Source organism: Microchirus variegatus (assembly GCF_963457635.1).
Source record: "Microchirus variegatus genome assembly, chromosome: 9".
NCBI classification, from domain to species: Eukaryota; Metazoa; Chordata; class Actinopteri; order Pleuronectiformes; family Soleidae; genus Microchirus; species Microchirus variegatus.
In genome coordinates, this window is record NC_139810.1 from 3176433 (window position 1) to 3189212 (window position 12780).

At 47.4% G+C, this 12780-nt stretch overlaps 2 protein-coding genes across 4 annotated transcripts; one reads left to right on the forward strand and one right to left on the reverse strand.

Annotated features, from left to right (window-relative positions):
• The first annotated feature begins 1819 nt into the window (after positions 1-1819).
• srpk3 (SRSF protein kinase 3) lies at positions 1820-10935 on the forward strand. Of its 3 annotated transcripts, none has more exons than XM_083895254.1 (17): positions 1820-2238; positions 2837-2930; positions 4489-5198; positions 5740-5848; positions 5936-6023; positions 6119-6206; positions 6313-6419; positions 6502-6667; positions 7338-7375; positions 7505-7597; positions 7750-7798; positions 8086-8304; positions 8456-8553; positions 8818-8925; positions 9763-9832; positions 9922-10014; positions 10138-10935. In XM_083895254.1, exons 1-17 carry the CDS (start codon positions 2229-2231, stop codon positions 10320-10322), a joined length of 2325 nt encoding a protein of 774 aa, XP_083751380.1. In that variant the 5' UTR covers positions 1820-2228; the 3' UTR covers positions 10323-10935. The 3 variants fall into 3 exon arrangements, with proteins under 3 accessions (XP_083751380.1, XP_083751382.1, XP_083751381.1); XM_083895256.1 differs by having other exon boundaries at positions 7338-7363; XM_083895255.1 differs by having other exon boundaries at positions 2840-2930.
• Positions 10936-11220: 285 nt separating this feature from the next.
• Positions 11221-12733, reverse strand: tsr2 (TSR2 ribosome maturation factor). Its single transcript, XM_083895680.1, has 5 exons — positions 12639-12733; positions 12310-12400; positions 12107-12198; positions 11861-12031; positions 11221-11790 (listed from the first exon to the last, which is right to left on the reverse strand). Exons 1-5 carry the CDS (start codon positions 12714-12716, stop codon positions 11680-11682), a joined length of 543 nt encoding a protein of 180 aa, XP_083751806.1. The 5' UTR covers positions 12717-12733; the 3' UTR covers positions 11221-11679.
• Between the last annotated feature and the right edge of the window lie 47 nt (positions 12734-12780).

Sequence of the window (12780 nt, forward strand, 5' to 3'; positions counted from 1 at the left end):
CATAATGATGAGATTCTATTTTGAAATTGTGACTTAGCGTCTCATAAGTATGACATAAACGGGCTTCCATAGACAAGCAGCTGTTTAAAACTTAGCTGTTTGACTTTGTTAGCAATAAACACCAACTAACTTCACACATATACAGACAGGTTTGTGATGTTGTTGTTGTTGTTAACTGTTGTCAGACTGAATTCACACCGTGTTTGTGAAACAGATGAAATCATCAGCTGAGGGTTTGTTGTAATCTGATCGGACCCTGGAGACGGTCCTATGTCTCCATGGCAACACATTGACTTGGTAGTTTAATCTGTCAGATACTTCCTGGACTGAAGCACAAAGTGAAGCAGCTCTTCTTTTTTTATACGACATGTTTGTGAATGTTTAGTTTGAAACTTTTCTGACTGATCGCAGCTTCTCTACGTTTTCCTTCTTCTTCTTCTTCTTCTTCTGCTTTTTCTGATCATTGCTGTTTAATCTCTTAACTGTGTTTTGCCTTGCGTGCTTTTTGAGCCTGTGTTTGACCCGTAGTTGTAGTTCTCTCTGATCAGAGTAGACATGCATGCGTTTAATGATGACGATGATGATGATGAAGATTTACGGTGCTTGTTCAAACCGTTCCTTTTTTTTTTTTTTTTTTTTAAATAAATTTGAGAGGCGGGGCTTAAACTCTGCCGCTCCACTGATGATGTATATGGATGGAGGTCAAAGGCTGTAGTTTGACCTCTCACCTCCTGACCTCTGTACAGTTTTCTAATGGTCTGGACGTGATGTCACAGATCCTCAGCTCTTGTTTCGCTCGGCCTGTTTGTTTTCTACGAGGGACAGAGACGTGCACAGAGGGATTCTTTTTGTACTGTCTGTGTACAGTTTGATAAACTGTGTAAATGTATGTGTAAATACCAAACAATGCAAATGTGATGAAGATGAGGCAAACACTTTGTATCATGTACAAATAAAGTTATAATTTTAACAATTATTATTGGTCTTTTAATGCTTTCATACACTATATAGGAGCTACTGTGTCACCTCTGGTGCTAGCTGCTAACGTTAGCATCCAGGCCCAACAACTTAAACTATCATTCGGCATTATTTGTTAATGCCATATTAGCATGTTAGCATATAAATCACCTACTTTGCAGCCTGAGTCAGTTAACTTCACTCTCAGTGAAAACAAAATGGCTGCCAGAAGAGACACAATTAAAAGGTTTTAAGCACTAAACTAAACACCTAGCTTATAAACTCTATGTCAGTTTAAGTCTACGATATCTATATAAGAACATGTTCACATCTTTATCTTCGCTGTTAGACAGACTTTTCCAACAGGAAACTGAAGTTTGTAAACCACTCACTCTCCCACACCAAAGTCCATAGAGAAAATCAGTGATTTTAACATCATAGCACACAGGAGTTGTTGATCCACTGCTGCCTCCATCACTAAGTTCAAATGTCTTATAACATCAATTTTGTTTTTTGAAAGTCTTCGTTCAGATTGACCTCAGTGACACAAAGTGACCACACGAGGCAGCACCAGCAGCTCCTGTGTGCTAAAATCACTGATTTTCTCTATGGACTTTGGTGTGGGAGAGTGAGTGGTTTACAAACTTCAGTTTGTCAGGAAGCTTTTCAGCAGTTGATGTGGTTAACCCTCATGTGTCAGTCAGAATCTCATATATAACCATGGTTTAAAAACAAACAAAAAAAACCTTGAACCCCCCCCCCCCCCCCCCTCGCTCTCTCATGACGTCACTGATCCCAGTTTGGGTCCTGTCTCAGCGTGCTCTTCACTGCGCATGCGCACATCCCGGTGTCCGGTGTCAGACTGTCAGTGAGCAGCTGTTGAGACCATGAACGGCAGAACCGACACGGCAAAGACAACGCACCCAGAATAACCGGACCGGAGCCGGACACAGACCTGCTCCACTGTTCCCGGTGCAGAGGCAGCGAAGAGCGGGCAGGACACCGAGGAGGAGCCGCCGCCGCCGCCGCCGACGAGCCGCTGCTGGAGCTAACGGAGCTAACGGAGCTAACAGGCTAAGTGACAGCAGACCGTCAGCTGTTAGCTAACAGGCTAACGTGCAGGCCCATGTGCACCACGTTGAGCCGTTCTCAACCGCTCTGACCCGGGTTACACCGTGGCACTCCTGGACCCCGGGACTCAGGCGAAGTTCAGCCGACTGAAGCTGACTGAAGCCCCGCAGAGACGAGCCGACACGAGCCGGGTCTCCATCATGTTGATAGGTAAAGTTACTAGTTAGCCCGGGTTAACTGTCAGTGACTTAAAGTGTGCTGAGAGAGTTAGCCTGAGCTAACGGTGCCAGGCTGGGACTGCTGCTCACACACACACAGACAGACCGAGAGAGAGAGACACACACAATCACAACAAACACACTCAGAGAGAGAGTAACTCCTATAATAGACACACACCCACTCATGCTCTCTCTCTCTCTCACACACACACACACACAACATACACACACAGACAGACGGAGAGAGGGACAACACAGATACACACACAATCACAACAAACTCCTATAATAGACACACACCCACTCACGCTCTGTCTCTCACACACACACAATGCACAAACACATACACACTAAGGCACAAGCATACAAAAAAACACACACACAGTGTGTGTCCATTTAAAGTTGTGATGAAACGTGTGTGTCTTGTATAAAGGATACAGTGAAAGAATCTCCTCCTATTCTATGTCTGACTCCTCCTCTTCTCTGTCTGGCCCCTCCTCTTCTATGTCTGACCCCTCCTCTTTTATGTCTGGCCCCTCCTCTTCTATGTATGACTCCTCCTCTTTTATGTATGGCTCCTCCTCTTTTAGCAGCAGTCGGAGCTGGAACTGAAGACTCTGCCGTCACGGGCAAAAAACCGCGGCGCAGAGGAAAGAAACACCGGAAAGTTCAAGCAGAGAAGAAGTAAGAGAAACACACACAGTAACACACAAATAAACACACAACACACTCACACAGAGGCTATATTTAGCTGTGTGTGTGAGAGGTTCATTCCACTAAAACCTCTGTCTCTGTCCTGTCTGAATACACTTCATAACCAGATTCACTTTCTTTAAGTGTGGTTTTTATTAGACACTGAGTCAAGGTCAGAGCTGACTGTGCTGTGAGCGCCCCCTGATGGTGAGACAAAGAGGCTCACTCTGAGTGAAAACGTGGTCAAATAAAACCTGATATCATCCATTAAACAAAAGACTTATGTAATAAAATTTACATCAGTTTATGTCTACGATATCTTCAGTCCTGTCACTCTCCCACACCAAAGTCCATAGAGAAAATCAGTGATTTTAGCTCGCGAGGACACAGGAGCTGCTGGTCTACTGCTGCCTCGTGTGGTCACTTTGTGTCAGGAATGAAAAATGCCAAATGCCGAATTTTATAAAATAAGACATTTGAACTTGGTGATGTAGGCAGCAGTGGATCAACAACTCCTGTGAACTCCTGTGTCTCTGTAATGTTAAAATCATTGATTTTCTCTATGGACTTTGGTGTGAGCGGTTTACAAACTTCCTGTTTCCTGTTGAAAAAGTCTGTCTAACAGTGAAGATAAAGACGTGAACATGTGACGTAGATATCGTAGACTTACCGTGGATTTCCACTGGACACGGAACGGCAGTGGCGCGGTCGCCGTTGCAAATCGCTTCCATTCTAATCAATGAGAGCATTCCCACCGGCCGCGCTGCGGCGCGTCTCACAGCGGCCCAGAAGCGGCTCGCCGCGCCGCAGCGCTATCGATAGGAATCAGTTCTATTTTTTCCGTTGCCGCTGCTGAACCTCGTAAATTTCAACGAAGCAGATCGCACAAGACAGGAAGTCCGACACAGAATCAAAGTAAAACATTTCCGCCCCCCTTTCAAAATAAAACACAATACGCAGGTAATATCGCCTGTCACAACTTCACATCAACATTACATCGTGACCGGTGCTGCCAGGTAAACAGTCAATTAATCAGAGCGTCTCGGAGTCATAATGTACGACGAGAGACTGGCTGTTGAAGTGGAGAAACATAAAATAATTTATGACACCAGATCAACAGTTCTTCCACGTCGGAGAATGAAAAGAAGCTGTGTTGTTGTTGTTTACTTTATACACACACAGTCTATCACTGGATCTCGCGAACTCGCGTCCGTTCAAGATTATCGCGCGATCTTCCGTGAATACCGCCGGCTCCCAAGGCTCCGCGCCGCTGCCGTAACACAACCGGTGGGGATTGCCGCCGGGCAGAGGACGAAGCAGAGCCGCGCCGCGGCCGTTCTGCGGCCGTTCCGCGTCCAGTGGAAATCCAGGGTTAAACTGATAGATTTTATTAAAATCTGTTTTTGGCAGCCATTTTGTTTTAAGGCTCGTTCTCAGCAGCAGGGGGCGCTCACAGCACAGTCAGCCCTGAATCATACACTCGCAGTTGAAAAACCTTATTCATATGAAGCTCTCTGTCAGCCATTTTGAGCTCTGGCTTCTCCTTCAGGTCCGAGGATCTTCTGAGTCTGGATCCTGACAGCAGCCGCCATCGCTCGCCGCAAATCACGACGCCGCCACAGCCAGAGCAGCTCCATGAAGCTCCGCCTCTTTCCCCCACCTCAGCCAATCAAAGTGCTCCCTCTCACCCACGGACGCCATCGCCTCCTCCCCCGAACTCCACCTACGTACATCGGCCCGTCTCTCCCCTGCTGCCTCCTCCACCTGCCGCCCTGACCCCCGACGACGCCCCGCCCACGCCCACAGTGACTCCTCCCACCTTCACGCAGTCACTTCCTGCCCACAGGCTCAGCCAGTCAGACGCAGAGCACAATGATACCCACAGTTCCTCCAGATCGCCTCACAGAACTCTTCAGCCCCGTCACTGTCCGTCACCTCCCGCCTCACCATCGCACCCCATCCCGTTGTTAAGCCCCTCCCACCACGACAACGACTTCCTGCTGACCTCGGTGACCTTCACCTCCAGTGTCTCCTCCCACCTCTACTCCCCCCTCTGCACCACCTCCACCTCCTTCCTCCGCTCCCATGACTCTCTGGACCCTCCCATTGGTCTGTCTCCTGTGATGTCACCCGCACATCATCAAGCAACCCCGCCCCCTCCCATGTTGACCCCGCCCCCTCCAGAGTTATGTCCGCCCCCTGCTCAGCTGCTGGGCTCTGACGATGAGGAGCAGGAAGATCCGTCCGACTACTGCAAAGGTCAGGAGGTCACATTGTTTTTTAATATTAATGCTAAAAATCACTCAGATACAAAGACGAGCGGCCTGGTGGTCTGGAGTGGTACTGCAGTTTAAATTATAATATTTCGTTGTATTATTGTCGTAATAGTCAAAAGTTGTTGTTTTTTCTAAAGGTTCGTAAATGGAAGTGGGCGGAGCTTACTGACTGAAGTGATTTTTTTTAACAAAACATACAGTTAGCGTGAGAAAAAACACGACTTCTGGTGTTTTAGGGGTGGAGCTTTGACTTTGGGGTCTACAGGAGGGGGCGGGATCTATGGCAGATCAGGTCCTGGAATGACCGCAAAGACGCAGCTCCCCCTTGTGGCCCTTCATAGTAAATCACTATGACTGTATGTTGCCGAAATAGATTGTATTTTACGTCACTTGTGTAAAAATATTAACGGTTTCCTCCGCTTGCATTCACGGAAAGTGGATATTTACGGTAATTCCGACGTTTGCGTCCCGTTCGTGTTCAGTGAGTCAGAGTGTCATGGCCGCCGTGTTGTGTTTGTCTTCAGGTGGTTACTACCCGGTCAAGATCGGTGACCTGTTCAATGGAAGATACCATGTGGTCAGAAAACTGGGCTGGGGACATTTTTCTACTGTGTGGCTCTGCTGGGACCTGCAGTACGACACACACACACACACACACACATATACATACAATGTTGTTGTTGTCACAGACAGTGAAACTGTGTGTGTGTGTGTTTTCAGGAGAAAGCGTTTTGTGGCGTTGAAGGTGGTGAAGAGTGCTGCTCACTACACTGAGACTGCTCTGGATGAGATTAAACTGCTGAGATGTGTGAGTGTCTCTCACACACACACACACACACACACACACACATTCAGTAACAATCCAGATCAAAGCATCAGTTCAGTGTATGTGTGTGTGTCCAGGTCAGAGACAGTGACCCCTCTGACCCTCACAGAGAAACTATCGTCCAGCTCATCGACGACTTCAAGATTTCTGGAATTAATGGAGTCCGTATCCTTCACCACCTGTGCGTGGTTCTGTCTGTGGTTCTGTAGTTCTGTGGTTCTGTGGTTCTGTGGTTCTGTGGTTCTGTGGTTCTCCTCAGCCTTGGTCTCAGATGTCTGTATGGTCCTGGAGGTTTTGGGTCATCAGCTGTTAAAGTGGATCATTAAGTCAAACTACATGGGTCTTCCTCTGGTCTGTGTCAAGACTATCCTGAGACAGGTGAGACCTCACTGACCTCTGACCTCTCTGACCCTGATCTGACCTCGCTGAGCGTGTGTGTGTGTGTGTGTGTGTGTGTCAGGTGTTGCAGGGCCTCCAGTACCTTCACACCAAGTGTAAAATCATCCACACTGACATCAAACCAGAAAACATTTTACTGGAGGTGGACGAGGTTTACATCAGGAGACTCGCGGCTGAGGCCACTGTCTGGCAGAGATCTGGAGCTCCGCCCCCTTCAGGCTCATCAGGTGACATCATCACACACACACACACACACTACTGGAAACTGTAATAGACTGATAATGCTATGAGGATGTGATTGATGTCATCAGGAGGCACATGTGAGCGTCGTACCTCACATAAACACAGGGGGGCAGCACTGAGCCTTTGTCACTGCTGTAATAGAAAACACTGCAGTATTAGGTGTTGATGTAACAGAGTATTTTTGTAAGTACAAGTACACGAGCCAAGTATTTGACTGAAACACGATGCAAATGTTAGCGTCGGTGTTTTCCCTGAGACCACGTCAGACTGGGAGCTGTGGTTTTCCCTCTGTGCTGACACACACACACACACACACACACACACACACACACACACAGACAGACAAGACAGCTGCATGTCTGTCTGTCTGTGTGTGTGTGTGTGTGTGTGTGTGTGTGTAACCTGTCTTTCTCTCTGTTACCTGTCTGTCTTTTATTCTTCTGCTGTATTTTATTTCCATCTCTCTTTCCTCTGCTGCTGTTTCTCATGTTTTCTTCCGGTGTCTCTCGCTGTGTGTCCACTGTCTGTCCTCTGTGTGTGTCCTGTGTGTGTGTCCTCTGTGTGTATCCTCCGTGTGTGTCCTCTGTGTGTATCCTCCGTGTGTGTCCTCCATGTGTGTCCTCTGTGTGTGTCCTCTGGCTGTCTCTCTCTCAGTCAGCACGGCTCCCAGGGATTTAGAGGTGAGTGTTCAGGTGTGTTCACCTGCTCTGCTCTCATTGGTCAATTCACCTGCAGTAGAATACAGTCAAGATGACTGGATCAACCAGATGTGTGTCTGTGTCTGTATGTGTGTGTGTGTGGGGGTGTGTGTGTGTGTGTAGTTTGATAAACTGTCAAAGAACAAGAAGAAGAAGATAAAGAGAAAAGCCAAGCGTCAGCAGAAACTGGTGGAGGAGAGACTGGTGGATATACAGGTAAATACTGCACTCTGTGTACTACAACAGTAGTAATAATAATAATAATAATACTGTAGTATTTTTGTCTAACATTAACAGCTGAGGTGAGGAGTACATGTAATTGCTGCTGTCAGCCAATCAGAGTGAAGTAACTGTTTCTGTTTGTTCAGAGGTTGGAGGACGAGGAAGGTCAACACAGTGAAGACACACACAGTAACTGTGAGTACACACACACACACACACACAGTAACTGTGAGCACACACACAATAACTGTGAGTACACACACACACACAGTAACTGTGAGTACACACACATACACACAGTAACTGTGAGTACACACACACACACACAGTGAGTACACACACACAGTAACTGTGAGTACACACATACACACACACACACACACAGTTTACTGTGAGTACACACACACACACACACAGTAACTGTGAGTACACACACACACACACACACACACACACTACATTGATGTATTCATTATTTTCAGGCTCTCTTGTCGTCAACGGCAACACTTCCTGCTCCACGACCAATTGTAAAGCCAGTCCTGAGTCTGGCTGTTCCTGGTTGGAGGACACCTTCAATGGCCACGCCCCCGGTCGCTTCTCCAGCCCCGCCTCCGGCCTGTCGGGCTTCTCCAGCTCTGTGATGTCGGCAACATCTGAGTCGGCACTTTCTACTCAGTCAGGATACTCGAGTGGACGAGATGGTGAGAGAGTGACGAGACACACACACACACACACACACACACACACACACACACACACACACACACACACACACACACACACACACACACACACACACACACACACACACCTGTCAGGTAACCCCCTCCCCTCTGCCTGTCTGTCTGTCAGTGTTCAGTGCGACAGATTTCGTCCTCAGTCCTCTGGATCCTCTAAACGCAGACAAACTCAAAGTGAAGATCGCTGATCTTGGAAATGCCTGCTGGGTGGTGAGTTTTCATCAATAACTTTATCAATACTCTTATTGAGCTGACTTTATCATAAGCTGCTGAGCATGTATGACCACCAGAGGGCACACTCTTCTCTTTGAACCAATGAAAGGCCCTAAATCTTTGGCATAAACTGTGGATGACGAGCGTTAGCGTCTTCAAAGTGATGCTAACCCTGTTTGTCCCTGTATGTGAGACAACGTTGTCACTTCTCTGTCCCCTCCCCCTTCATTCTTTGACCAATCACGTGTCTTCTGTGTCCAGCACAAACACTTCACAGAGGACATTCAGACCAGACAGTACCGAGCTGTGGAGGTTCTGATCGGAGCAGAGTACGGACCTCCTGCTGACATCTGGAGCACAGCCTGCATGGTACACGCACGCACACACACACACACACACACACACACACACACGCACACGCACATTCTTGTGAGGACCAGCATTTCCACTTTATAAATTAACACAATTACAAATATCTACTTCTTGAATGACATCTATATAACTACTGGGTGCAGTACCATAACATGTCTGCAGGTGGAGCCCCAGAGCAAAAAGTGTGTGAATCACCAGGGCTGGAAAACGGTTTTTTTGTACCAAATTGAGGAGCTCTGTTAAAAACAGAGTTTAGCATGTTTAAAACTAGTGCTGTCGATCGCTAACGCACGGCGCGTTTCCATGACGACTGACCGGGAAAAGAGGCGCGTGACGTCATGTTTACGTGACTCCCGATTGTTAAAACTAGTCTGTGAAGTAACGCTTAACTTTAAAAACAGAGGCACACATACGCAGTTACACAGGTACGCTGATTATTTGTAGCGCTGCTCTTTTCGTTTAATCAACAGACCGCTCCAGTTTAGACTGTAGGTGCGCTAACTGCGCTAAAAGGAGCTAATGCAGCTAAACATGACGTCATGCGCGTCTATTTCCAGTCAGTCGTCATGGAAACGTGTCATGCATTAACGTGCGTCAACCTTTTGCACAGCACTATTTAAAACCTAAAAAAGTGATTTCAATGAAAACAAAGTGAGGACTGGCCAAAATGTCCTCACTTTGTAAAAATTACCTCACTTTGTTGTTCAAAAACCCTCACTGGTCCTCAGTAATACTGCAAGTACAAGGACACACACACACACACACACACACACAGTCTCAGATTGAAATATGTCATCACCTGATTGATTGACACGTCGATGGATGGTGTTTCAGGCGTTTGAGTTGGCCACAGGAGATTACATGTTTGAGCCTCATTCAGGAGAAGATTACACCAGAGATGAAGGTAAAAGTACACAACTACTACTACTACTGCACTCAGTACTGACTGGAAGTACTTCTCTCTGAGTATTTGTACTCTCTCTCTCTGTTCAGATCACATCGCTCACATCATCGAGCTGCTCGGTCCGATGCCTGTGCCCTTCGCCTTGTCTGGCAGGTACTCCAGAGAGTACTTCAACAGGAGAGGTGAGAAGCCCCGCCCACCTGTCTGTTCTGTACATGTGATTTGAAGTGTGGTGGTTCGAGGTACTGACTGAGCTGTGAGCGCCCCCTGCTGCTGAAATCTACATGTCCACGTCTTTGTCTCAGGTGAGCTGCGTCACATCGCTAACCTGAAACCGTGGGGTCTCTTCGAGGTCCTGCTGGAGAAGTACGAGTGGCCGCTGGATCAGGCGGCTCAGTTCAGCGACTTCCTGTCCACCATGTTGGAGCTGCATCCTGACCGCAGGGCGACGGCGGCGCAGTGTCTGCAGCACGCCTGGCTGCAGACGTAAACGCACAAACAGTGTGGTGCGTTTGTGCAACGTTGGAAATAATCAACTCCACTGACTCTGTGCTCTGATTGGTTGATTGGTGTGTGATTGAGTGTTCAGTGTTTGTGTCGGCAGAAGATTCTACTGAGGCTGAATCTACAGGTCACTGGTGATGATGATGATGATGATGAAGATGAACGTCTGCTGCTGATTGGTCTGCTAAACGTGGCGTTCCTCAGGGATCACAGTCAGATCCTCTGTTGGACAGTGAACAATGTGGATTCAGCCTCAGGTGACAACCCCCTCTCTGCTGACCTTTGACCTCCCACATCACGTTAGAAAAACCTTTAAACCGATCAATATTGTTTTGATTCTATTGATTGGTTTTGTTTTATCGATTTTTTTTCTGATCAATATCGTGGATTATTGATCAAACCTTCAGTCGACCGTCTCACTGACTCTGATCACAGTATTGACCTCTGTAGCTGACCTCTGACCTCACCTGTTTCTAAACAGCTAGTGCCTTGAAATTGTCCCTGGCCCCGCCCCCTTGTCACATGACACCTGTTGGGTTTTTTTTTCTACATGTGTCATTTGTGTGGAATGTTTTAGTTTTTTGCTCTTCTGTGAAAATAAACGTAAATAAGTCAAACTAACAGGCTGCTGCTGCCCTCTGCTGGACACTGTGAGTATCATCATCACAATGTGCAGAACCTTGTTTTAGTGTAAAAAAAACCCCATTTAAGTTCAAGTTTATGGATATGTTTACAAAGAAATAACTTCTTATTTAACAATTAAAAATAATATAGTTGTAATAAAAATAATCCAAGTCCATTTAAAAAATCACATCTTTTTATAATGATGTCATAAAGACGTAACTTAAATCACAGCAAACGTCGTCACGTGACAATTTACGCGAGCCGCACGTCAGAGTGACATCACTGTGGCGTCACAACAACCATGTGATCAGAAAACATTGCGACAAACTTTCACAATGTCATAAAAACGTTAAACACTGTTAAAAAGTCTTGATCCGAGTCGATATCGCTATTGTGACGTCCAAAACGTTGTACGTGAGAAAAGAAAGACGGCGGTAACGTAAAAAAATCATCGTGAATAAGTTATCGCGAGATCTGACCATGGCGCGTTTAAAAATGCTAGCAGCGTCAAAAACATCGCAGTCGCGACGTCACGGTAACAGTGGAGTTTTGAGGACATCACGGCAGGACGTGGCATGTTGAACACCTTAAATATAAACGCAAACGTGCGTCCCTGCAGACTGACAAGCCGTCGCCGCGGTTACGGCGACAGATGCCGTCCTTCAGCAGGTCAGAGCTTTAGCCTGAGGTTCAGCATTCCGTCCTCCTCCTCCTCTTCATCACTTCCTCTTCCTGACCACCGTCCAGCCGTCGTCTTCCTCCTGAGGACGAGGAGCGGGAGCAGGCGGCGTCCTGCTGACGGACGGCACGGACGCCTCGCACTCCATCGCCTGGACACAAAACACTGCGTCGTCACCACGGTTCAGTTCAGGTGACACTCAGCACACAGGTGAGACATACCTGCGTCTCTTCATCATCATCATCGTCGTCATCGTTGTTGTTGGAAACTGTGGGCGGAGCTTGGACCTTTGCCCTCTCGCGCTTCTGTGTCAAGGTGTTGACTTTGTGTTGGAGCTGCTGCAGCGCCCCCTGCTGCCACTGACTGAACATCTGCAGGAGGCTGAGGGACACCTGGGACAGATGGACCACAGTTAACACACTATCATCATGGTGTGTGTGTGCGCGTGTGAGTGTGTGTGTGTGTACCTGAGGTAAACTCCCATCATCCACCACTGTATCGAACTCCTGATCCATCAGTTGAGCGATGAAGTCCTCGACCTCACTCTGCTGCAGGTCAGCTGACCACACACACACACACACAATGAATGAATGAATCGTAACTTCAACCTAGTTAACCAGCTAACATTAGTGTCTCCTCATGAGGTTGTCAGGTTACCATGGTGACCTACCGTTGTCATGGAAATATTGTTGCACCACGTCCACCATCCAGTCCGCCTTCTGCTGTCCATACACGCCCCCAAAGCCGTTATCTACAGCAATCTGACACACACACAAACACACAGTTAACCTAGTTAAATCTGACCAGATTAACGGCAATTACCAGATTTATAATCAGTTTAAGTCAGATTAACAGCAGGTTTAACTCCTTAACCTAGCTAACCTAGCTATAGCCTGCTAGCTGTTAGCTTGGACAGGTGTGTGTGTCCAGGCCTGTCTCTCTGCTGCCACCTGTATGTCTTTCTGTCCGTGTGTGTGTGTGTGTCCACGGGGAACTCACTTGTAAAACGGGCCACGTGTGAAGAACAGCTCTCACTCCACTCGTGAAAAGCTCACGTGAAGCTGCGGCGGCCGCCATGTTTGATTTGACAGACAGAAACAGTCGAGTCACATCCGGGTCAGGCAGAAGCAGCAGAGCGTTC